General features: G+C 40.6%; 1 protein-coding gene across 1 annotated transcript in view; it reads right to left on the reverse strand.

Annotated features, from left to right (window-relative positions):
- Positions 1–27,789, reverse strand: part of LOC103758974 (netrin-4) — a 45,365-nt gene that overhangs the window by 2,562 nt on the left and 15,014 nt on the right. The window contains exons 3-8 of the mRNA XM_008925284.2: positions 23,897–24,160; positions 10,974–11,100; positions 10,415–10,603; positions 2,853–3,066; positions 1,971–2,107; positions 908–976 (exon numbers count right to left, since the gene is read on the reverse strand). Of these exons, the coding sequence (XP_008923532.1) occupies positions 908–976; positions 1,971–2,107; positions 2,853–3,066; positions 10,415–10,603; positions 10,974–11,100; positions 23,897–24,160 (1,000 nt within the window). The remainder of the gene's footprint in view (positions 1–907; positions 977–1,970; positions 2,108–2,852; positions 3,067–10,414; positions 10,604–10,973; positions 11,101–23,896; positions 24,161–27,789) is intronic.

Raw genomic sequence — 27,789 nt, forward strand, 5'->3', positions numbered from 1 at the left:
CTCCTCCTTTCACCATGTTATTTAGAAACTATTTTTAATGGGCTGATGTCAAACACTTGGAAATCATAGGAAAGCACTTGTATGTATACACAAGGAAGGGTGAAAAACCCAGGTCAGCAGCTGGGTCTGGTTTTAAGTGCACTGATTATATTTTCCAGTTTGAAAACTTGTTGAGCTTTAACACTGGCCTCTCAAAAATTTTGTCCTGTGAGAAGGGACTGCCTCCTCTCCAGGAAGGAAGTCAGGAAGTTTCCCATCAGACTGCAGGCATGTCACATGGCTAAAATTCCATGATTGCACAACAAACCAGAAAAGGCATTTTTGTTTTGTGGTCCAACATCTGGTTGCCGTGACAAATTTCTGTTCCTTTTAATTTAATAGGATCCCATGACTTTTTGGCAGGGCAGCCCCATCTAGATCAGCCCCACAATCATACTTTGTTGTGTCATGGCACAAGCACATAACACCTTTGGATCCCAGAGCTTTCCTTTCTTGCTTCTTGTGATGGCATGAACCAGGTGCTCATAAACAACAGTATTAAGTACATTCTTGGTAAATGAGCATGGCCATTTGAAGCTGCATAATGAGTGCAAAAACAATGGCAGTTTAGATGTGAGATTTTTATCATCTGTTCTTGATGTAGAGGACAATTGTTCCACTGAGCACCTCTCCTGCCTTAGAGGGAAGCTGACAGCTGGGAAGGAGACACCATGGAGCCTTGCATGAAAAATGCTTTTCAGTTCTGATCAGAAGTTGGACACCTCACTAGACGAAAAAGGCAGAAGAAATCCTACCTCTCATATCATGACTTAACCAATCCTGTTGTTTTTCATAACTATTGGCTAACAACATGCACAGAGAGAACACTGTGAAATTATCATACCTTGAGGGCATGTTACCCACTTACCATAGGCATATTTCATTTGGCAGAAGTCAGCGACGCTCCCAAGCACCTTTTCTTTGCACACACACTTTTCTAGTGGGGAAACACCAGAACACAAAAGGTTGGAGAAGAGCCAAGAGAGAGAGAAAAGAAGAGCAAATGATCCTCAGTTATAAAGTTAGATGTCTATAGCTCCCATAATCTGTATGGACCTTAAGAGAAAGTTTGGGAGTGAGATCAGTTATTTGCAAATGTGTTTCTTGTTATATGATACAATAATTATTCTGAAATCTTATCAGTACTGTCAGGTAAAATGCAGATGCATGAGGTCTATCATAAAGTTAATAAACTGATCCTGATGAAGAGATTTGTAAGAATCAGATCCAGATGTAAATCATGTAAGCAATGATACCTTTGTCTGATCCCATGACCTAAGAAATGCTCATCCTTTCTGTATTAGGGCAATATCTGTCTCAGAAGAGTCAAGCCATGCAGTAGGTGCTGTTACTTCTGGGTCTTACCAAGCTGCTGCTGATGGTAAATGTTGATCTTTATAGGGCAGGCAAAACTGAGAACTATTCAAGTATTAATGGTGCCACCTCATTCCTACTTTGTAACATGAGCTAGATACAGTCTGCTTTACTTTCTCTCCTGAGCTGCTGCACCATGAGGAATATCTTACTCTTAAAATCACTTGTGTTCCACCCTAGAGATGGTGCATTTCAGTGGTGGCTGACACGAGCTTTTTACAAAGAGCATTTGAAATTCTGATCAGGAACCAAATGCTTGAGAAGCAGCTGTGTAAAATCCCAAGCATTATGACTATAATTGTGACAACAAAAGGAGAGTATTTTTTCCACACAATCTTAGTCATGACTTACTGGTTTCTAAAACCAAACTCGGGTCCTACAGTTAGTTTGGAAAATAACAATGCAAGTGTGATGATAGCCTACAAACTCAGATTAGTGTGGGTTGCCAGCAGATGGGGGACAGACAAGCTGGAGATGAGTGGGTGGGTTTGAGTCAGGATGGAGAAGGAACTGGCACTGAGTGAAGTCAGTAAATGTTCCCAGACTCTGGGCTGTACCTGGGTGCCTCAGTGCAGAAAATCCCTGCTCGTGGTCGTTCCATTTCCACTCCTCTTCGCTCTCATTTGTTGGTGTTTGGACAAGGTCAGGGATTCGTCCCCCAATGGGGATGTTAAAGAATGGCTCACTGTCATAGCTGGGGGACACATAAAACAGAAGAATTGGTTAGGACACGACATGGATGGGAAGCAGGTGTTTGCAGCACATGGCTGTATCCAGACAGATGAGCTTGCTTTCTTCAGACTGGGAGCACAGATAAGAGCAAGACTTCATGCCAGATAGGGATCACAAGACCTATGCTTTTATTTAGGCCTTACTACTGCTGACTTAGCATTTTTTAAAATACCTATAAAGTGCGCCTTTTTTGCCTTTTGTTTGCTTTTAGAGAATTATGTAACTCAAAGTTAGTGACCACTTGATGTCACAAGGATCTGACAACAGCTGTAGGACCTGTAGAACTACAGTAGCTTAACAAATCACAGAATTTCTGTGCTAATTAATACCCATCTGGGGTACAGATGCCTGCCCTCTAGAAACAAGATGGAGACTTTCTCATTCATTTTATCCTGGGCACAGATGAGAGGCAAGATCTTCAGACTCTTCCATTTATTTCCAAGGCAAACAGGTGTATTTACAGATGGTATACATATCATGGAGTTGTGGAATTGCCTATTATTTACTGCAAAGAGTCATGATTTCAAGATTGCTTTGGATAATACACTGGTCTTAAAACTATGTCAGACACACGACATCATCTAAGAAGCCTTTTATGATTTACAGTCACCTTTTCAAATGATCGTGCACCCTCCAAACAAATACTGCTGCAGTCTTTGTTAGTTTTTGCTTCATTTCCCAGAGAACCCCAAGGAGGGTTTCTTTACCTGTTGAAGCAGTGCCCAGTGTGCTGGTCGCAGTCCCTGGCGCAGTCACAGGGGCGACAGCCGTTCTCTCCGAAGCCCCAGTAGCCCACGAGGCACCTGTCGCAGTTGGGACCCGCCACGCCTGGTTTGCAGTAGCAGAATCCCGTCCGGGGGTGGCACCTCCAGCTGCTGCTGAACGTTGTGTTGGCTGAACCCACAGGCTGGCAGGCACAGGCTGTGGAGACAGGGCAGGAGGTGAGTCACAGTCTGTGCCGTGGGGTCAGCTGGTTAAGTGGCATTTCCACAAGGCTGATAAACTTGTACCCTCTTCCTTGTGCTCAGGGGTTTTAAGTCAGAACAGGTAAACATTGCATCTCAGCCTACATTTGCAATATTATTTTTGCTTCTTTTTAACTTGTTAAACACAGCAAAACAAGTACAACTGGGAGCATTTATGTGTGAAAGTCACTTCTCTGCTACACAAACCTTGACCACACAGGGTTTTGAAGTGGTACCAGGAAGACTCCCTTGTGTGTTTATTTTTAAAGGGGCTTGAAGGTCATTCACTTTTAAAGTGTTTTGCAAAAAGATTCGCTAACATAGGCAAGGTAAAAAATTATAGGTATTGCCTACATCACCTTTCCTGTAAACACAGAGATCACAAAACTACCCTTTCCTCTGGGGCAGATGCAGCTTATACAGGTGGTTCAGATGACCTGAAACATATTTTTGATTTCTGCCTCCAAAGATTTCTGCACAAATTTCCTACAGTGCAAGTTTTAAGGGACACATCTCACCCTGCAGTACTGTATGTGTGTAAAGAAGCTGATGAATTTATTTTTTTTTTTACAAATACATGAGCAGATTTTTTACAGGGAAAGCAAACAGAGAAGACCTCTAAACTTGCTAAACTTATTTTGCATGTAGCTGAAGATGAGCAAAAATGAGGAAAACCTCCCCCAAATCTTTCTAACGCTGTTGCCAGTTTGGCACCAGCCTGGCAACTCAAGATAACTTGGCAGTAAAACAGATAGTTACAACTCCTGTGGGCAACTCTGCCTCCACAGACAATAAATTGTCATTATTCCACACCATTCATACATTCCAGATGTGGCAGCATCAGGGAGCAATACACAGAGAGTGGTGTAAAGCCAGCACAGTTGACTCCTCTCAATCAAGGCAGAAGCTGAGATGATCAAGCCTAGTGCCAAGAGCTCCGCAGAGGTTAAATACAAGCAATAAACAAACCCACTCATTTCTGGTATTCAGACAAGTTTGATTAAAATGACAACAGAGCTGAACTCCAGGCCTTCATCTTCAGATTCTTAACAAAGCAGCATGCCCTGGCTTTTGCTTGTAGCACAGACTGAAAAGGTAATGCATCACTACTTCATCCATCTGGAAGAGGGTAGAAATAAAAGTCTAGTGGTTAAGACCTGCTTTAACAGAGATTTTCAGTTAAATGTTGGACACCCAACTTGTTTACATAGCTTGGATCAGGGGACAGCGTTTTGGATACTTATCTGAACCAAACATGATCTCCAAAGCTTTTGAAGTTTGCCCTTCATGGCTTCTGATCAAACTACTTTTCTTCACGATCTCACAGATAAGAGACCAAATGAACACTCTGATTCCACACATCATTTTCCAAGGGGAAGGGACAAGTATGTGACTATAATGAGTTGAAAGTGTAGCAGGGACAGAATTCACTTTGATCTGCAACCTCATATTTGATACTTAAGAAAATATCTTTTGAAAATTACACAAGAAAGAGGGTGAGCAATTCTGTATTTCTCTTGTGACCTGCTTACCGCACAGTTATTTTTCCCCCCATGCCCTGTGTTCTTTATACAAATAACTTCAATAATATTATTACACTGCTGTAGACATATCTTGGTCTGTTGTTTTCAGGGGACACTGGCACAATAGCCTAAGGACAGAAAGCAAGCGTGCTGTCGTGGGCAGTGTGCTCAGCACAATGAGCTGGTTGGCGGATGGCAGCAGCTCGCCTGTTTGCCACAAAGCAGTCTTGACTTTGGGAGCAAACCCAGGGCTTGTGCTGTCAGTTCTGGAGAGCAGGTGTAACACTGAAGTGCTCATTAGCACTGACAGTTTCAAAGGCAAGTTATGATTTTTTGCCCCTAAACTTGATTATTTTTTTTTTTGCACTGATTTTTGCAGGGCCAACTACATCACCCTAGAAAAAGAGACATTTAGTTTGTCAGTCACTGAAAAAAACAAATGTCATAGATTTGTGGATAAGGAGGGGAAACATACCCTTCCTTTACTGCAGATAGGTCTGAGTCACAAGGATTAAGAGATTGCCAACATCTGGGTTGGCTTGAATTCAGGTTTGTTTTTGCTATAATATCTCTATATGTAGCATCTACCTGTGGAGTTTTCACCTAAATCATCTTATATTTCTTAAACTTCTGGGTCTTTATTCCCATCTTATTTCCAGTTTTCAGGTTTCATCAGTTAGAGTCACATAACAGATGGGTAAATCATTTACATCATTAGACTACCTATCCCCAACTGAGACTGGATCCTGATTCAGGAAGATGAAACTGTCTCCCATCCTATCCCTGAGGGAAAATATTACAACACAGTGACTGACAGCATTGGTGAAAGCTGATGAGGAGGTTGGAAAAAAGGGCCTTTTTTTATTTTGAGGCTACAGTTCAGAAAACCTAATGTTCCCAGATGAACTGTGGGGCATATTCTCCAGTTAGAAACTGGGACAACTTCTGGTGGATCAGAAAGCTGAATCAATACATGTACAACACTTTCAGATGAGTTATACAAGTGGCTTGCAAACGCTTTACTCAGTCTGTGTTTATTTAGCATTTCAGCTTGGGTGGGTACATTGTCTGGCTTCCAGAGTATTACGGCCAAAATCCCAGTTGTGCATCTAAGGTAACTCCTAAAATAAGAGCCCACATGTCACATGCTGAAAGGGCAGCTGTGGATGACTGGGTTTTATCTGCTTAACAGTACCATGGATTTACAAATAAACCTCACAATTAAAGAAACATAAAAGCAAGTTGCCAAAACCTCATCCTTTTACATTTTTCAATATTTGACAACGCTTTTCCTGCTGATTTTTTCTTCTTTTCTCTTAGCAAACCCTAGTTTTCTCTCCATCCGCCTCTCCGTCTAACAAAACACCAGCCGACGTGACAATGGCCTTGTTTGTCAAAGGCATCATCAATTATGTTAGGGACGGTGTGCAGACAGCTCTGGCTCAGAGTTGGCTGGTTTATTTGGGTTCTCCCCTTGACAGTAGCATAGTGAAAAATTTTATCATTGTGCTTTAGAATTGGGTATTGGTCACAAAGCATATCCTCTTGTTTTTTAGTCTCACTCCCATACTAAGTTTGTTTTGTCAAAAAGTACTGTAAAAGGGAGGAGACAAGAAATAATGAAAAATGAATAATTCATACAGCAGCCTCCACTCAAGTCCTCAATAAATCTGTCTGCCCTCAGCACAGCTGTCTTCTCCATTTAATTAGACACAGATGTAAAATATAATATTGGTTGTAACAATATGGTCCCAACTTACAGCAAAACAGCAGGTGCTTAAGTAATTCAATGGCCTTTGAGGTATCTTGCCTTAAACTTTGCCTAATAATAATAAGGCATAAGATATGAGCAGACACTGGCTATTTGATTAAAAAAACAGGCAAAATTAAAAACAAAAAAAAGGCAAAGCCTTTTGAATCTGATATATATATATACATGTGTATCTTCAGAGCATTTTTAGGCAATTTTTAAAGCAAGTCAGGTGTGGGGATTGATTCTGCCAATGTTTTCTTAAATGAAGGAAATAAGATAGACAGCTCTGTGTGTGGTCAGGGCTGATTAAGACAGACTGAACCAAGATGTGATGGGGCCTTTGTGATATTAGAATTAAAAGTTCACTCCCTCTGCTCAGAAGTAAAGGATGAGAAGCAGAGCCTTTCAGACCATGTGTGCGTGCATGTGCATCTGTGCACATTTTAATTTTCACCCCTTGTTCTCCAAGTAAAAAAGCTTGTTTTCCTGGAGACCCTTTTAAATGGGTCTACATGCCTGCATTATTTTTAAGCTAAGCAAAGGGCGAGTACAAAAGATGGTGCCATTTCAGAAGGATCCCTTAAGCCTCAGAATAAGCCACAGGAAAGAGGCAAGGATACAGCAGCTTTGCTAACCATTGGTTAGGAAACGATTAGGCTTCTGAGTCAAAGCTTCCATACAAGTCTATATCCAAACTGCTTAATCCTGTGTTGTCACCCCCAATAATAGGCAGGTGTGTGCCTTGCTCTGGGGCTCTTTTCATGCCTTTTTCTTTTTTTTTTTTTTTAATGTAGATCTAAGCAGTGTCAAAACAAGGCTCTGCACATGACCCAGCTCTCATTCATCTCAGCTGCTAGGAACAGGAGAAGCAAAGGGATCAGAGGCAGGCCACCTCTACAGACAAAAAGGAATAGCAGATTCACACTTACATATCAAATTTCAACAGATTTTTTTTTTTCCAAGGGAATGTCTTTGCAGTCTCGAATTGGAAGGTCAGCTAAGGGTGGTTTAGATAGTGCCAGGAGATCCAATTGTTATACAACTTTTTTTTTTTTCCCTAGCAGATTAAGAGAGAATGCTATTCATTATTATGACTAATGCTTAAAGACTCTTTCTGGGCCTGGGCAGTGTCCTGTTAACTTTCTGGGAGCCTGAGGGGGATGTCACAGCTGAACCTAGACTTTGCTCTGGATGGCAGAGCACTCTTCAAGCGTGCTTTCTCAAAGGGATTAGCACAGCATTTCATTCAGCTTTTTCATCAGATTTCCTTTCCCAGCTCAGTATCTACTGTACACAAGGGTCAAGTTTGATCTCCCATTGAGGTTTTTTTTTTTCCTCCGAGTTCAAAATTGGAAGCTGAGCACCAGGTTGCTCTCACTAAAACCATCCATTCAGTCTGCTGTTTGCAGTTTATTACTGCTTTTCAACACTTGCTCAGTGGGTGGGTTTTCCATTTGGTGTTGTTAGTCTGAGTCTGTTTGCATGATTTTCTCAAAGTGGGATGATGCCTTGGAATTGGTACATTTAAATCCTAAAAACCTTCCCTCTGTCACACTGAACTTGTTCTAACCAAAACAGCTCTGCCTGTCTCCATTGGTGTTTCTGGTTTTGCTGCCACATAATAACTAAAAAGTAGTGAAACATTCCCTGAAAATTCTCTGTAGAAGTACAGCATAACATGAAGTTCACACTGACACACTGCCTGCAATGCACATGGGGAAGTGTTTGGGGGTCAGGACTTCCATCATACAAAATAATACCCTATTAAAGTAGTTTGTTGAGTCTTATTGTGGGAATTCTCTTTGTCACCTTAAATAAAAGGGAAAAGGCACAGATTAACCACCTCTCTCCCAGGTTTCTCTTAACTGTAGTTATATCTAGGGTACCTTCTATTCCCACAGAGTCACAAGCATCATTCACACACTGACAGTCTCTGGAGTAAACTGCAATGCCCTTTCCTTATATCTTGATATGGCAAGCATGCCTCTCCACACCTGAGAAAGGTTCTATTGACGTGAATCATGCACAGATAGGGTTGTGCTTAGCTCTGCAATAATGCTGAATCAAAACTATTTAGATGCATCTCAAGCAACAGAAACTCTAGCACAGGCTAGTGATCCAGAGTAGCTCTTAAGTCGAGGAAATAGATATGCTTTAGAGGGCAATTCAGTTCATTTATCTCCGACATCTACCTTAGACTGCAATAAATAATTCCCCAGAGGTCCCCCTGTTTCTCCACTGACAGTACAGTGAGCCTAGAAAAGGCATATAACTTTCAGGTGACTAAAGCAGGATGGCAGCTATCTAGGCATGAACATGCAAGTCAGAGTGGAGACAATTGTACTTTGGGGCCTTCTGCTGGCAGCAGCATGTTCCCAGGTGAAAAGAACATTATTGTACTTGACTGGCATGACAGGAATAAAGCTCTTTCAACAAGGCAAATTTCTGAACAGTTTTTCTTTTGCTATGCAGAGTATTGGCAGGAGGTACTGAGAGCCCTGTAACCAGAGCAGACAAAAGAGGCAGAGGTAGAGTCAAGGTCTGATTTCATCCAGGCAAACTGTTCTAGGGTTTCCACACAGATAGGCTGTATTTTCAAACAAAGTTTTTCCCTCTTCGCTGCTCTCCAGTGCTCCTTGACTTTAACAGTTATCTAGTATTACACATGATGCTGGTTACTGCACCATCACCCTGCTGCTCGATACAAGAGTTCATACACAGATTCTTTCAGGTACTAGGAGATTGAAAGCTAATCTTCTGGCACAACAATTTGTTCTCATTACAATATTTCCCTGCAACAAATCTGTTCAGAGCAGAAACTGGACTAGAAAGGGGCCACTATAGAACACTGAAGGATACAGGGTGAGTCAGATAAGCTCACCCTCAGCCCTGTGTGCCGTTCAGTGTTCTGTGGTGAGCATTGTGAAAGTGAAAAGAAAGGGTTGTGTGGAAGCAGTCTGGGCTGTCACCAAGTTCCAGCAGGAAGAATGCAAAAGAGCAGAAGCATTGGATATGTTGGGCACAGAAAGTTTAACCAATATCACAAGCCACACCGTCCGAGGCAAAGGAGTGTTTGTAACCTGAGTGGTAAAGAGGAATCATGTTGAAGAACATTAAAAGGGTGAGGAAAGCTTTAAAAGCTCATGATGTCAGTGGGCATGAGGTTAGATGACAGAGGATGAAGTTCTCTCTGCTAGCAACTGATGTCTGATGGGGAAGGAAAACTATCCAAAGGGGAAAAAGAAATTATGTATGTTATTGGAAGTAGCAACCTCCCAAATAGATGCCAGATGGAATCAGATGTGTGAAGCCTGGCAGGATATTCAGGAAATGTTTACACTAAGTAAGGGAGATTTGGGCTGTTTTCCAGACTGGCTGGGTGCAAACTACCTTGATCCAGAGGTTGTACACCCTCTGTGTGCAACCACTAATGCCTCTGTGCCAGTCACTTCCTAACACATTCTGCTGAAGTGTTAATGATGCAATTAATTTGGGCAGATCACACCGTAATACAGCTGTGGAATCCAGAGATAAGTCTAACTGAGCTCTCATGTATTTTTTAACAAGTTAATGGTTCTATGCTTCCTGCATCTCCTGTTGTATATATTTGTGTGTACTGATGTTACACAGTCCAATGGAATTTAGCAATAACTTGCACATAGGCACACGCAGTCTTGAGAGGTTCAGAAAAAAAAACCAGGTAAATAAAATATGCATCAAGAAAAGGGGAACCGTATTAATTTAAACCCAAACACAAGAATGTACCTTTCCCCAGAAGGCAATGCATTATTATCACAAAAAAAAAAAAAGTGTTATACCAGGGGGAGAAATAGACACAAAAAAAAAATCAGGATAATCATCTTTGACCAAAAAATCTGTAGTTTAGGAAAAGAATACAAAGAAAAGCTGGTAATACTCATGAGTTACCTCTATGGGAGTTATTGATTCTACAGAAATTATTTGTTTCATTCTTTTAACGATTCTTGCACCATTCATTTGTCTTTACCACACATAACATGGTCACTTACGTTTGCAGACCTCTGCAGAGGACATGGGTTTCCCCCTGTCTCGGTAATACCCTGGTTTGCACCTTTGGCACCGATGTCCCTCTGTGTTGTGCTTGCAGTTGTCACAGACTCCCCCACTGCGCTTTCCTGATGCCAACCAAACACTCAGGTCAAAGTGGCAGCTCTCGGCGTGGTTGTGACAGCGACACTCTGGTGGGGACAGGAGAATATCCTTCAAGTTTGTATAACAGACACAGCAATACTGGTCAAATGGTGTCATTTTCCAAACCAATCTGACGATATCTTAAACCCTGCTAGAACCTCAAATGTGAGGGGCCACAGCTGCATGAAAACTAAATTTCTGGCTTGTAAATTCCACTTCCCAATAGCCCCAGTGGGTCAGCTGCAGAAACACAATGTGCATACTGAAGCTCTCCATCAATGACCAGCAATTTATCCCCAGTTTATGTAATTGCACCATTAGTGTAAATCCACAGAAGTCTTTGTTAGGAAGCTTTGCCTGCTGGCATGGTGAGTGCTCATCCTGAAAGCCTGGATCAGTAACCTCCCTTCCACTTACTTCTGCATTCATTTGAGGCCCCTGTTTTTCCATCTCCTGGCTTCCAAGGCTGATCATTGTACAGGGGAGCACATTTCTCACAGTGGTCTCCTGCTGTGTTGTGCCTGCACACACACTTCCCATGGACCTGTCAGGGAAAAGAGAATACAGTTAAATAGCTACGAGCAAGAACACGGCAGAGTCCCCAACAGCTTCATGAGGAGGTGGGACTTCTCCTGCACAACTCTCACACAGCTGCCTGGCTCTCTTAGGAAACCCACAGAGCCTGGAGCTTAAACATGTAACATTATCTTTTTTAATTTCATTTTAATCACGGAAATACTCCATTATATGTCAGATTTTGGAATTGGGTATTCACACCAGAAACCTGATCTTGGAAACTGAGCTACTCCAGGCTTCAAACAGAAAGTTACTATTGAAACTGGTTCTGTGGTCATTTCACACACCAGGAATATAACAGCCAGTTCCACTATACAATGTGATTTGATGCACAAGACTCTGTAGTATTGAGCAACATTCAAGAAGGGTCTTACAGGAGTGTTTTTATGTTGTTGTTTGGGTTTGTTGGGTTGAGTTTTTTGGATAAAGAAACAGGATTCCAATATCTGTTTGCAATGCTTCAGAGGAAGGATTTCCCAGATAAGTTGAGGAAATACCCAGTATAGGGAGTGGGAGAAAGGGAAAGGTGGTACCATACATCATGTTCTACACATCACAAGAGAAGCTACTAATTAGTGGTGTGTATCTCACATGCAAGGAGACACTTGTACTAGAGCAGGAAATGCACAGAAACCAGGGACTAGACCTCCACGGGCTGTTGAGGATGCTGAGCTCTGTAAGCACCAGCACAACTCTGCCCCACTGCACATTACACAAAAAACAGGCTGATTTTCATTTTGACTGGGGTGAGAATTGACTCTAATCCTTTAATCTCACAAGTAATCTGAGTTACAGTTTTCCACAGTCTTTCCTGCAAGTCAGACTCTCCCTTTGCAGTATCTGACAGAGCAGGTAGTTTGGGATCAAGAGAGAAGTGTTCAAAAAAAGCAGTTGCGTGAATGTGCTCCCCTGCCCCCAAACTCACGGTGCCTGCAGCAATTTGCTCTCCGCTCCCCTGGTTTCTAATCCTCCCAGAGCAGAAATGTGATGTAGCAAGCAGAGGGATAGGCTGCAGCTGATGCCATCGCCCCTCCATGGCCAGCTGGCAGGTTTGCTGCCTCCTCACGGAACACTGAGCACAGACTTCAGGGTGTGCGTTTGTCTGTCAGAGCTCAGCACCAGCAAACCTCAGGGGGATACAGCATGAAACGACACGTTGCCTCTCCAGACCTTTGCACAGGAAAGTCATCCACTTTCAAAGCACTAAATAGTGTGACAAATTACAGAGACAAAGGCAAAAATACTAATAAGCAACAGTGTTGTGCTTGCCCTTGTTTGGGTTTGGCATTTCAGGCTTAACGTTCTCCCCTGTGGACCCAGGGACTGCTTTTCAGAAGCCAGAGAACAGAGGAAAGGGCCAGGATTGAGAAAAGAAAGTGAGCCTGACCCAGAATCATAGATTTTAATATCCCCAAACTTCAGACTCCATCTGGACTTTGCAGTTCATTCCAAAATGGGTCAGAACAAAATCTTGGATCCATTCACTTCTTAGGAAAGTGCTTCTTGAAGTGTATTTCAATGCAAAATCTGTAAGTTGGGCCATTCAGTTTTTTCTAGAAACATACACAAAAACTGTACATTCACCACTTTAAAAAAAAATACATGAAAAGTGCTGAGATTGTACAGCTGGGAAATGGCATAATTAAACTGTGCAATTTTGTTATAGCCTTGAATGACATGATGAAATATTCATTATTCTACAGGACCCCGCACTTACAGTGCACTGCACAGATGATGTGAACACTCATGAACAGTTATTCAGAAAATAAACAGGAAAATTCCGTGAGAAAGGAAAAGTCTGGTTGTTCTTTGGAAAGTAGATGAGTTAGTTTGCTCATTGCCCACTAGCTTGTTGTGAACTGTAGTTTGTGGCATGTTGTGAGTAGGACAGAGGCATAGAGGAAGCTTCCTGCCTGTGATCCATCCTATGGAACCATTTACCAAATGCAAGTGGAAAGAAGACTGACTTAAAAGGGTTGAAAAGCCAAGCAGCCAGCAGACAGGAGAGCCACTGAGCAGGCAAAAGGAAACAGGGGAGCTGGCATGGAACTTCTTTTAGACAGTGATCTCATAGACAGCATTTACAGGTGAAACAGATAAGGAACAGAGTGCAACATGAGGGGAGAATGAATTACAGAAAGAATTTGGATAGGAGAAGAGAGCAGAGAAAAACAGCTCACACAGAACACACAAGAAAGGGGATCAGTGGATGTAAGTGGCCACTGCAGAAAACTGGCCAATGCAGAAGAAACTGAGCAGTGGAAGAGACTTGCTACATTTAAGTTTGAGGTGAAATAAGGGTAGGTGAGGTGGCTGCAAATAGCAAGACAAAACAATTTGTTCTGTTAGAGAGGAAGAGATAGGAGAGGGAGCCAGAGACTAAAGTCCAGGAAGGAACAAGAATGAAACACAGGAAACTGTCAGATAAAATAGGAAATGGGATATCTGCTTAGGGAAGGGAGAATGTGAGAGTCACACTCAACACCAGCATGAAGAGGCATGTCCCTGACTTGTTATTCACTGCTGAAATAAGGCTGCATTTCTCTCACAGAAGCGTATCCAAAAAAAGTAGAAAATTGTGTTCTCTACCAAATGCAAGACCTCAGGATGCACTGAATCTCACTGAAACATAAGGATTAGCATGCCAGGTTAACAAAACCAGAGGAGCACGGATTCAGGGAGACTACACTGATATTTTTCTATGCCCTAAAAAGCAGGGTCAGAATTATGAGGAAATTATGATTAAGGAGAAGATTGTCAGGAAGCAGCAAGGACCAGTTTCTCTTTAAGTGTTGAAAAGGTACAAGCTGAGGGTTATCACAGCACAGGCTGTGCCCTTACTGAGGGGGCACCATCCCAAGCACAGTGGGCAGAGCAGGGAGCTGGTACCACAGTAGCAACAAGGGGATGGACCAGGGCAATACAGGAGGAGTGAGAGACAGCCCAGAAAGAAGCTCCCAACGTGGGTTCAAAGTGCATTCAGAGGGCAGAATGAGAGACAAGCTACAGCACATGCCAGGGGCGTCCACCACGAGGGAAGGTACCTACAGCATTGACCCAAGGTCCATCCAGGAGCCAGAGGCAGGGACACACAGGCACACCCACAGCATACCCAAAGAGAGACTAACAGCCCAGGGCTGAGCTTAAATAGAGCTCCCAGGCCAATGGACAGAGAGCATGGGTGAGAGTCCCAGGTGGGGCTGGTCAGGGCTGTTAAAGTTCAATTAGTGCCTTCAGGATACTAATACTAATGATACTTGGATTGCCACTGGATTAATGTCATTGGAAGCTTTAGGATATCTGACTGCTAGGAGGCATCTGAGGAAAAAAACTACTTCAGCTTTCTGGATTAGGAGCTGGAAATCCAGGTGGAGGAAGCTTGAAAGCAAGTTGTGAGCAACAGAGGCTTACACAAGATTCATGCCATCAGTTAGGAAACTAGCCAGCTTTCAGCTAAAGCCTGAGTAGTTTATGACACTGATTTATGTGAATGCATATAAATATATTGGTACAGCAGGAGAAAAATTGAAATCCGGGGGATTTCTGTCTCACATCTCTCATATTTCACTTTATTTCACTGATCCTTAGATATTAAATATTTAGGCCTGTATGGACTTCTCCCAGAGTGCTCATTGCTACAATAATTGAGCATTTCAGAGATATTATAGAATTTTTATGACACCTCCCTTATCTGCTTCTCCTCATTACTCTGGTAACTCTAGTTGTTTCCAATGCTCTTTCCCATTCATTGAAACATCATTGTATTGAGAGTTCAGTTGCTCTGACAACAGTTTTTTAGACTGTTTTTAAGCTATTGGGGGAACGGATCAGAGAAAAAGATGCAGTGGCAGGCAGACAGGCTGTGTGATCATATAAACCTCCTTATTTCAAAACACCAGTCTGAAGTACCATGTGCATCACCTGTTAAAGTTTGCATTCCCACAGTCCTGCACTCTGAGCGTGTTCAGCCAGGGTTCCTTATGTCACTAATGCAGCCTGTCAGCTTTGAAAGATGAAGACTCCTACTTCCAGTTTTCTAATCAATTTTGGCAAAGGGTAGAAGTTTAGAAGCTGATATACTTGCAGTTAGAGGATATTATTAGTCCAGGAAAGGAACACAGATGTTTTGTTATACTCAATCACCATCATATTGGCTTTAATGGCCATGTTAAAGCTCTGCTTTTCTGTTTTGATATAGCAGCTTAGTTTTTAGGCTATGGTTTCATGATGCAAAGTTTTTGGGGGCAGTCTCAATTTGAGACATTTCTGCTTTCCTTACTACTTTTTTCTGTATCTGCATCACACTCTGAGTCATGTGTAAATCGGTGTGTGAAACCAAACCATGTTTAAAAAAAAACTAAACCATGTTTTTTCCCTTGGCACTAGTATTTTTAATCTTGATTAATTCCCTCATCTGCCTCACAGTACAGTCGTGCTGTTACAACTCTGGTGTTGCTGCCAAAGACTTTGATTTTTACATCTACCACCTGAGCAGCTTTGAATCAGGACACAGAAGAGGTTATAGTTTCATGGATTTTAATGCCAGGATGATCATTTTGAACCTCCTATACTAAGCCATGAATTTCATCCAGTAGTTCTTCCATGAAGCTCTGTAACTTCTGGTTGATTTACAGCAAATAGAGTAGGACCACATCCTGCTTTCACACAATAGGTCCAAGAAATTACATGATTTTTATTCACCTTTGGCTGCACAGAGTTGCTTCACCTGAATTCTGATCCACAGCTGAGAAAGTAAGTGAAAGTTTTCCACCCGTTTGTCCTGCAATTTTTAAATTTTTCTAAACTCTTTGTATAACACCTTTAATAAGGTATATATACAAATAACATATTTCTAAACGGCTTTATATAATATCTGAAGCCTCTTGCTTTCTCTCTGCCCACTTAGTTTCTTTACCCATTATCCTTTCAGTAAATCCAGTTGTCCTCTTTCTCCTGGGCCATTCTCAGTATTTTGGTGGTTTTTTTTTTTCCTAATCATTGCAGGTTAAATTTGGAAGTATTCCAGGTCAGAGCAACTGTTGCTGATTCAGAGAAAATGTTTGTCTTTGGACTCTGTATTCTCTCTGTAATGTCGCCAGAGAAATTTTGGATACAGCAGTTTGCAATGACATCAGAGGATTGTAGTACCTGCTTGTAGTAAAATGAGAAGATCTGGGACCCTTGTGGCAATGCCACCTCAGCCCATACAGGTTTTGAACTCCACAGCAGTGAATAAGTGAATGAGCTGCCCCTGGTTCCGAATTCACTGAAGAGACAATGGTGGAGGAAAATCAGTGATAGTGTTCAGCTGAATATTCAGACTGGCACCACTAAGACCTTTTTGAACAGTAACAAACGAGCAGGATAAACAGACCAGAGGAGGTATAAAAATCATGCTTCCTGTGAGGGGATATAACTCAACCTGTGACAGTTTCAAAACAACTCCATCCTCTGTCTGAATTCACCTCCCTCAGGCTTTATACACAGCTGGTTGTGCCTCAGTCCATATTTCACTCTGCTTTCTTCCTGTTTTCTTTCTGAATTCTAGCTTGATTTTTATTGATTTTTTTTTTTGAGTAAGCTGTCCTCTTATTTTTCCTGCAATGTCAAAAACTCCATTATTAATCTGTACCAAACTGCACACAAATAACAGCTGTGAGGCTTAAATGCAGCATCCGAGTTACAGCAGGTCACCAGCTCCTGGTGAGTGTCTTAAAAACAGAGGAAACAGAAGGGGGAGCGAGACTCAGTATTTTAGCAGGTGAATGCCTGAATCACAGCATAATGAGTAAATACCACCGTTCAAATCTCCTGAAGGGGCATGGCACAACTGAGTTTGGTCTTGTTCAAGGCTTTGTTCCTGATGCTACTGGGCAGTCTGGCCTGACTGCCAACCTTTACTGTAGAAAGACCCAGAAGTAGTTTCAGGAGAGGAAAAATGGGAGAAGATTAGATTTAGATTCTGATATATGGACAAGAATTTGTGGATTTACAGGTCAGGCATATGGATTAGCAAACTGTGGGCAGTTCAGAGAAGTTCGGACATGACCTGTTCATTCAACAGGCCAAATAATTCTGCCATTTATTTTGTGATAAATCTGGCTAACTCCAGCAACTGTCTCACCTCATCTGGGTTTCTACTGGTTAAACCACAGTGGCTCCAGAGGTGTGTGATTAAAAACCCCATCCCAAAGTGGGCCTGTGAGTTCATCTCTGAATTTTTACCTCTATATTGAGTGTACTTGGCAGCATGCACAGCTCCCATTCAAGAGAAATTATGTTGAGTAATGGAACAGATGAAGCCAAGACACAAATAGATTCCTGCAACTTCTCTGCAAATGGCTGCAGCTTGCAGAGTGGGGGAAGGGCAGGGCTGAAAAGGCACAGGATCAGCCAAACTTATAAGGAATTTGGGAAGGGAGAAAAATGGTGACAAAGTCCATGATTTAGCAGAAAAGTTGTGCACAGTAAGGAAAGGATTCTAAATGCCTAAATGATGCAAAACTAATCCCTGGGGCCCTTCTAGCACAGTGAGTGAACCAAGGCAAGGAAATATACGTAGGATTTCATAACTTTTTTTGCACCGAATAAGATGAAATTTTTAAATAATCCTGTGCAAAATTTCTCCATAGTGCACCTGCTGCTAAAGTATTAAAATGCAAATTCTGTGCACCCACAAGCTACAGTTCTAGAAAGATTTGCTTAAATTAGTGGAATATTCATTGGGGATGAATGAACTGCCTGAAAGGCCTTGAAAAGCTTTGGTAAAAGACTGAAAATTTTTGTTCTACTAACACATAGGTAAGCTGAGGACAGAAACAACACAACAGTCTATTCAGTAGCAGCAGAGCTTAAAAACACAATGACTGAATATATGAGGCCAAACACAGCAGGTCCTATGATTATCACATCACATCACAAAACATCCTCGTGTTGGTAGCTTTGTCAAATTCAACTAAGAGAGATAAAACATATATTGCACGGATCTTAAATGAAAGACCCTCAGAAATATGCTGGACTATGGGACACCAGAGAGATATTGGTACCAAATGGTGGCTGATAGCTGTGAGATGAAACAACTCTTTGCCTCTCTTAGCCTCACACACACACACAGATTCTTGTAGCTCTAATGTGAAAAGCAATCCTTGAAAGAACTATAAGACATATTTTATCAGTGCTTAAGATATATTTAGAAGTGTTTCTAATCAAATGTTTCTACTAGTGGGATTATTATGGTTCTTTCACAGAGATGAAACTGGCAGAGAACATAATTTAAGTGATTAAAACAACAAACACTGCTATTAATTACAGCAATTAAGCAATAAAATTAATATATGTTTAAATAGCTCACCCGTAGCCAGTACTTTTAAGAAAAGTTGTGTTTAAAGGCTACTGATGTCAGATAGAAAATTATTTAGTACTCCATTCCACAAAATAAGAGATGATTTTGTACAAGATTAATATCTGCATGGGTGGATCTACACTGAGCCCTGATTCAGAAAAGCTTTTAGGCTTGTGTTTAAACACTGTTCCTGAATAGGCAAGAATGGGTTCAGTACTTTAAAGTGCCAGTCTTCCTGAAACAACAGGAGAAGCATGGGATGTATAGGAAAGCTCCTTTTTAGACTTATGTAGGTATCCTTCAGTTAAGAGTTCTGGTGACTTTTGTGAGAATGTGTTAAAATAGGATCTTCTGGGGTGACCAGTGACAAGAAAAGTCTGAATATCCTTTTCTAACTTTTATCTAAGTAATTGTTCAAGAAGTCATTTAAAGTCACAGTTTTGAAGCACATTTGCCCCTGGGAACTAAAAGCTCACCAACACTATCCACTGCAATTCAAGAGAAACTTTCCTTGATGCTCCCATGTCAGCTTCTTTGTCATCTCTAAACACAAATACCAGAAACTTTCTCACCCACCTGCATGTACCCACAAGGATTCTTGTGAAAAGCTTTGGCCCACTGTGAGTGGCAAAGGTGGCAGCAACACCACTTTCTTTCCATGTAGTTCATGTAATTCATTACTACCTTTTGCTAGCATAATTTATATGATTTTCTATGTTTCCAGATCATTATGGGTATAGCTTGAAGTCCATATTCAGTTTTAATTTTTGGAAACAATCAGTGCAGGGATCTGTTTTTAGATTTTATTCTGATGTGATCTAGAAGCTCTTGGAACCTCTTTTTTTTTTTTTTTTTTTTACATTCCTGAACCTACTCCCATAGTTGATGCACACAGGTAACTTCTTCTCAAATAAAACATACTCTAAGCTGCCAACTACAACAGAGAGCACCTCCTGCATCTCTGAGTGCTGGACATCATACAGACTGGCACAGCTTGGATCAGATAATGTGACTGCACAAGATATCTGAAGAGGAGATAGATAATATTTGCAAGGGTTACAAGTGCCAAGTCACCTAGAAAATTGATGCAGAAAAACAAGTTTTACCTTATGTAACTTCCATTATGCCAAACAAGGAATCCTACTTAGAACCAGGGAGTCTAGTTTGTCTCTGTAAACAGGATAAAGAGGCAAAAGAAACATCCGAGGCCACTCGTAAGAATTTCCTGGCAGTGGAGGTACCAATAATTAACAAGTAAAAAAACAACTAATTCTTTATACAAAAACATTTTAATCCACATTCACTTTCCTCTGTCCATACTTACTTCTCATGGACTAGGCAGAGAATTGTGACATGTTTGGTAAACAAAAAGGACTTAGGTCTAGATTCTCTGTTCTGTCCATGTGCACTTTTTGCTTTGTAAACTTTGTTCTGGGAGCATCTCTGGGCTCAGCTAAAATGTGTCATCAAAGCAGATCCTAAACCTGACAGCTCTTACTATCTTTGTTGGAACTTGATAAAGAAATAATTTACTGTAGAGTAACACATAACTCTGTACATCCTACAACAGCAATACGTGGAACAGGATTATGTTCCTTTGCATCCAACTGTAGAAGAGTAGATGTATTCAGGTGGCCAGGTCCTAGCATATTGGTGCCCTCCATTTAAAAGTAAATGCTGCTCTGTAGTTTTCTGTGGCAAAATGCAATCTCAATAATTTCCCTTACTGACAGAGAAGCTACTTGAAAGAGTTTGAATAACGCAGGCTGAGACATTCATAAAGGAGAATTGTGTTCTTAACTACCAGAAGAAACTAGGTAGGTAGAATGACATCACTGTCTTTTTTTTGGTCTGAGGAAAGGTAAATAGAAACCAGGAAAACATCACTGTCAATAGCAACAAACCCCAAATTCAAGTTATGTTTGTCTAGAAGTTTCTTGCCTATTATTTACGGCTCCCATCTTCATTTCTCACAGTTTTCCTCCTGTCTGACATGATATTTTCAGTATTTCAGAAGGAAAATGTGATCTAGATAAATTGTGTAGAAGTGGGTGCATGGCTTGTTTTGTTTTTTTTTTTAAAAAAGCCACATTGATAGAGTAGTTATTACTGCTTTGCTGCCAAAAAAAGAAGTCAGAGAACATTTTCATTGGATCCTATGGGTCTACTTTGAATCTCACTGTATTTTCACAAACTTATGACCAGAGAAAATATGCATGAAACTATGCAGGATTTCAAGCTATGAGGAATGATGCACCGTTTGGATGTTGGTTTTACCATCTTCAGTTTTCTTGTATTCATTTGTTGCTATGACACTGGGGCATCTGTGACATTTCTTCTCTTAGAGCTGCATTTCTTACTGGCAGCCTCAGCAGAGAAGCCAGACACTGACTGGGTTGTCACAGCTGAACTGACAGACTCACAGATAAACTGATCACTGGCAGATCATCTCGTAATCATAGATCATCCAGTTCCCCCAAAAATCGTGTTGAAAAGGGTTGGTTCAAAAATGTCAAGAAATTAGCTTTAGTTTTTTGCATTATTTAGCCTATGGTCTAGCAGTGTTAGAAGTATTACAACTGGAACAGAATTTCTGTCACAAGTAAGAAGAGCAGACGTACAAGTCAGCACAGTCATGTCTTTTTCAAGACCGAAGTGCAGAATGATCTCAGATTTTGGGCCTATCCCATGGCAAACAATTACAGTTGTTTTCTACATGAAATTGCTTTTGGTTTTGTGAACTACTGAAGACAAATGCATCATAGGAGGACTCTGAACTCTTAAGAGGCTGAAACTCATATTACTTAAGCCTTGCTGTGGAGGTCTGTATGTTTCCAGCATTTTATTTAATTACTTGACAGCAGCCTAGGAAACATGAAGCTGCTCTGCCTTCATTCTGTGACATCACCCACACCAGCTACATTAAAAACTGTGTGTCTTGAGACTTTCTTGGCCCATGAGTACGTTAAATATTAGATGTGGCCAGTAGATTAAATCAAATTATTTCTGGATGTGCAGTGTTTGTTTCTAATAGCTCTTTTCCACACCCTGTTTCAGTCACCATGTGACTGAAGGTAGAGCACCTTCCCTCTGCCAAGAAATTGCAAAATGGCAATGATTTTTTTGCAATGTTGTTTGGCTGATAGAAACTATGTTGTTGGTGTTCACCCCTCAACAACAAAGGCCTTTTACTCCTGCATGTGGGCAAGGAGATTACTGTATTGTAAGATGTAAAGTTACACATATAAACTCCCTCATGCTGCCTGTGTAAACCAAACCCTGAGATCTGTACCTATGTGAAGTCTCCCTTCAACATTACAATATCATCATTGGTAAATATTAGATAAAGTGTAAAAGGATTCAGGAACCTGGCTCTTCATTGTGTATTTGAGAAAGAGCTAGAGTGTCATGACTAAAGCATGGAAAAGAGGAGCACAATACCATGATCATCTTTATTCCAGGCTTTTATGAGCTGTGTGTAGAATATTAAATTTTGACCACCTAAGGTTTCACACTTTTCTGGTTAGTACAAAAAGTAGAACCTAAGGAAGGACCTGGTGAGAGCTTTCCAATCATATCTGCAGAATGAGGAACAACTGCTCTCCATGACATTGAGGGAGAGGGGACGAGAAGGAATCACCTTGATTTGCAGCAGAGATTATTTAGGCAGGCACTAAAGAAGAGCTTTCAGAATGTCAAGACTGGAGAAACTGCTGAGGGTTTGAATCCTCTTCATCAGAAATTTTAAAAATCTAGTTCAACAACCATCCACTACTGAATGGTTTAGGTGTGCTTGATCATACCCTTATGTGAGGACTCAAAACAGTTCACTTATGGTCTTTTCCAGGCCTCATCTAGGATTCTAGAGGCAGTTAAAACTCTGGAAAACTTTTCTTACTTTTTACTGTGTTTGAATCCCTGCTTAGGCAAAGACTTGCTTAGGCAAAGGCTGTGCGAATCATGTGCTACATCCACCCTCTTGTCTCCTGGGACATGAGTCACTCATGAAGTGCAGTTCTTCAAAACTATTTCACCTTCTGCCCTCTGAAGTCATTGATGGCACAAGAAGATTCTATTCCCTTGTGACCAGTGGGAAAAAATATCCAGTCATAGTTTACAGTGCTTATGCCAGTGATATACACAATATTGTGTTTTTCTTTTCGGAGGGGCAGAATGTTTATTTTTCTACCAGCTGTATCCATTTAGCATGTTATTCATCTATTTGATTTCACTATGTGTATATTTAACAGTTTGCAGTAGGGAGGATGCACTCTTTAAACAGCTTTTCTCAACACAGTTATGATTTAAGTGAGTCTACATTATCTGAACCTGATAGTATCACCTAGCGTAGCTGAATCTTGAAATTATCCCACAGATGGAAGAGATTCAGAATGATTTTGAAAATATTGTGAAGGTCATACAGTTCTAATTATCTTACAATATCTACCTCTGAACCTAGAAAAGTTGAAAGGAAGACAAAGAATACACATTCCAAAGTAAAATACTCCAAAATATCAAGTGTACTGTATATCTAAAGGGACATAAATTATCTTAGGATGTTTTTCTTGAGTCTATTATGTCAGAGTGCACCAGGGACTAAAGTTCTAAGAGTTATTTGGGTTTTCAAAACCCAACACAGAGACAGACAGCCTTCTGGAACCAGTGGAGCCATTGTCTAGTTTAAAGTGGATAGAATTCTGTCTGTGATGTATGTGTTTAGATGAACCTGGATATTTGATTATCTTAATCTTCCTGTGACTGTTATTACATCCAGGGTCAAATGCATATAAAAGAATAAACTCATAGGGCTAGTCACAGTACTATAGAATAAATTTACTTTAAAAAAATATTCTACCTGATTTAAAGATGCAGGGATAAAAGAGTGAGGGCATGGAAGTTATTTTCACATCCTGAACACTGCTGTCTATGTAGTAAAAGTAACAAGAACACAGAAGGTTGAAAACCTATGAGTGAAGGCTGATACCCTAAGTATGACAGAACTTCTCATGTCTCACAAACTTAGAAAATCTGAGATTTGAAATCTGACACTGAAATTCTGGCCAGGGCAGATTTTGTACTAAAGATATTCATTCAGTTCTGTGTAGTCATATAGGTAGGAGATTTCATTCACTATATTTGGGATTGGATCTCTCTTCCAATTACAAAGGCCCTTTCCAACTTATAGGTATCTTGAGTCCAAAGTTTTTAGCAATGAAATTAATATACATGGAACTGCAGAAAGGATTATAGGAAATATTTTCCTAGAGTGGTGTAGGTTTCGCTAATGTGGATTGACAGTGATGCCCTTTCCTTAGATAGGCTTAGGGAAGCTGGGACAGGGTCATACACAAAATATACAGTCAGGCTGAGACAGCAGAAGCAAATAGCAAGTCTAGGTGGTTGGGGACTGTCTAGAACTCACCATGTTCTCCACGACTCCCGTCCTGTTGACCAGCTCACATTCCTCTGCGTGCCCATTGCAAAAGCAGCTTCCCCGGACGATTAGGTCATAAATAGCATAGTGGGCAAACCTCTGAGGTTTCTCTACCAATCCTGAACCATGGCACGGACATTCCTGTCTTTTTAACAAAAGGAGGCGGAGGTTGGTGAGTTTCAGGAGATCTTGAGCCTCAGGACTATAGGGGTCCTCAATCTTGTTAGCTGGACTTAAGGCACGATAAATCACCTGAAAGAGAGAACATACACATCCCAGAACAGATATAGGACTCTGCATACGCAGCAAATATCCCAAAACAATGTTCAGGTTGTTACTCTTTTGTCACAGCATTTTTGTTTTTTCATAATTTTCTAGAGCAGCAACAGTTCAGTTTTGAGCATTACAGTTCTAATTTGGTGTTTATAACAGTGACTGTCATATTTTGGCAGTAGAACATGTATTTTAGCTCATGCACCATTCTACCCTTCTCTATCTCTCAGGGTGTGCTTGTTTCTGATACTTTTGGAAGAGGTTGATAATGAAGGGCTGCACCACAGTCTTTGCCAGTGAACTAGAGAACTGGTTGCACTATTCCCAGGCTTAGATGTGCAAAATCCAATTTGAGAGCTGTTTTCTCCTCTACTTGAGCTTTTCATTGTGTCAGAGGCACTTGCCTTTGGGATTCTTTGGCCCTGCTTTATAAGTGGTCACAGTGTCTGTCTGACTCACTCCACTAGTGTTAGTGGAGTTAAAGCTTTGTTTCCATAGGGATTGCCTCTTTCTCTCTGTTTTTCTTTTTCTTTCTTCCTAGTGAACTCACTAATTTCGATACTTGCAGCATGTAAAATACTCTTGCTCCTTTTTGCTTGCAGGAGCCAAAAAACAGAGCTTGTGGTACATGCCTAGAAGATAGTTCTGCTGCATGTTGATGGAACATGGGGAGACAAAAACCCCCAGAAATGACAGAATCAGCTGCCAGGCTTTGCACAGAGCTACACCTGGCAGTACCACAGCAAAGGTAGTGGGACCTTTCCTACCTGTCCACAGCATTTTCTATTTGGTAAGCTCCATTCCTTTTTTTCTTTTAATTCTCTTATATTGTCAGCTACTTACAAAGCTGCAAACAGCCCTGCTTGGTGAGATCAGAGGTGCCCATAATTTCTTGTCTGAGCAATGAAGTCACAACAAAATAGCCCAGGCCTTTCCACCCCATTGTCTACATTCCCCTGATCAATGGAACCATAAGCAAATGGCTCATTTTATTTTGTTCAGGAGCCCAGCATTTCTCTTACTTTCACAGGGCAAAGACCAAATCTCTTCTGTCCAGTTCCCCTAATCCTAATTTTTTTTGTGGAAACCATTATATGAACCTTCTCTTCTTCTTCCCAGTACCCTGTGGACCACACAAAGGTGGAGTGCTTTCTCAGGGTCCTGATCAGCTGATGAAGTACAGGCACACACATATTCCTCCCATGTGGTCAATTAAACTAAGACCAAGACAGTGAACTGGATGGAATAGTTCTTCAGAGCCTGCTAATGTCAGGGATCTCAAAGAATGGTTAAAAGTCCTTGTGAAACTGTCCTCCCCATGTCTTAATTGGCACTCACACAGCACTGGGTTCTTTAGGCAAAAGAACAGCTGTTGGGTGCTCTCCTCTCAGCATAGGGCCATTTGCTTTCACAGAGCTGTATTGTTTTTCGTTTCTCTGCTTGACAGCTTGGAAAAAGGTTTAGTTTCCTGTGGGTTTATTGTTTTGCAAATATTTTCATTTCTGACCTTGCATCTCTTGAGGGGACTTGCTTTGGCATTTTCCATATCCCCTTAGAATGCTGAACATCATTTGTGAGTAGAGACATTAATAGCCTGGAAGTCCCATAGGGGTTGTGGCATCCTTTTAAGAAAAAACCATATTCTGTCCAGCTGAGGTACAGGAGTTTGCTTGTATGATTAATTTATGACACATTTCTGTCTAGAATAGGCTCAGTGGTGGCACTGGATTTGTTTGTCCTTATTTCTCCCAAGGCAAGTCTTGTTAAGTGTTAAAGATCTGATTTGGGTGACATAACACTAGTGAGGTCTTTTGGGAGTGGCACTTATATGTTCTTTTGGGTTCAACAAGCACTAAGGAATTAACCTTCCTTAACTTTGTAAAAATCAAAGATACTGAAGATTTACTTAAATAAAGATATTTTGTACCAGCAAAGTCAGAATAGATGTGTTGTGCCAATAGAACTATGTTTAGGTGATCTGCATTTTCCCCAGAGGTAGCAGTTTTATTCCACAATTAAGTCAGTTTAGCAGCACCATTTCATATATGCATAAAACTGGAAAATGGGATTTCCCTCTTTTTTCTCTTCTGAATGTCAAATTCTCCTTGAAATATTGGTGGTTAAAACCCTCGAACACAGGGAAGAGTATACTGTAATCACTATCTCCTGCCTAATTTTTAATATTTGATATTTGATTGGATGTTTCTTCTCACATTAAAGTGTCAGTCATCAGATCTTGCTTAACATATGTATTGCCCTGCTGTTTAGAACAATAATTCTTGAAGAACAGTTTAGTATCCATAATTTATCCTTATTAGTCTACTGTATGTATTGATTCAAATCATTCCAGAGTGGGATAAATTTGTTAAAAAGAACTGGTATTTCATCTTACATTCCCTGAATTATTTTTCCATAAATATATTTGGATTTATAGTTCCCTAAGGAAAAATGGACCCTAAATTAAGAGACAGATTGGTGGTGGCTGTATATATTGGATAATAATTTTATGTGATTCAGGGAGGAATTTTATTTCTGTAAAAAAGGAGAAGATGTCACTTTGATCAAAATATAGAGTTGGAATGCAACTATTTGGTCACATCCCTAGCACAATTGTTCAGTATAATTTTTAGCAAGTAACTGTGGCCTCATACTGTTCTGGATTGCCAGTGAATTCAGTAGAAATAGGAGGAGTCTGTTTTATGTCCTGTTTTCTTTTTTTTTTTTTCCTTTGTTAATGGGATACAGGTATTCAAGTACTTTGTGGAATGGGAGGAAGATTAGTAAATTTGTATCTGTAAAATTCTCTGAGAATCCCTGGAGATGGATGTTCAATACATGCAATTTTAATAAGTATATGTAAAACATAAGAGTTTAGCTGTCACAACCATTAATGCATAAATGTTTTAAATATTAGATTATAAATGGATCAAAGTATTACTAAACTCCTAGGGTCATGAGCTGTAGGAAGAGACATTCCACCTTTTCAATTGTGTTATTTGTTCCTTTTTTTGAGTTCACAAGGTTTGTATTTCTAAACCTTATGAAGCAGATTCCTTCTATACACATAGATGTTTGACTTCTGCCTTTTGCAGAAAGGCATAAATATTACTGTTTTTCATTTCCCAGAGCTACTGTGTGAATTTTCAGTTTTTCATTATACTCATGTAAAAGACATGAAGGGAGTATAATGAAAAAGAAGTGTTTTCTTTTAATTAAGATGCAAGCTTTGAAAAGAGCTTCCCATGATGTTCACTGTAAAGTTATTTCTCATCCAATTAAATCTCTATCTGATATCAAGAACTGTTCTTTTTTTTGCTGCAACAGAGTGCTCTGAAGCCTTCCAGGTGTTTCCCTAAACATCAGTTTGCAGTTGTCAAAAAAGTAGCACATGCACAACTGCAGAAGAAAATCTAATGGTGATTGAGTCTGCTAAGGGACACCCTAGAAATCTTTCCACTTCCACTGATTTGGGTGGAAGTTGAGGGTGTTCAGCACCTCTATAGCTTAACCCTTTGCAGAAGTGCATCCCAGATCCTGAGTTTCCCTTACAATCAGGAGCTGACACTGGAGTTGAATGCTGAATAGGACATTCATGGTTATCTGCATAT

This window comes from Manacus vitellinus, unplaced genomic scaffold (genome assembly GCF_001715985.3).
Source record: "Manacus vitellinus isolate BGI_N305 unplaced genomic scaffold, ASM171598v3 scaffold_14_pilon, whole genome shotgun sequence".
NCBI lineage: Eukaryota > Metazoa > Chordata > Aves > Passeriformes > Pipridae > Manacus > Manacus vitellinus.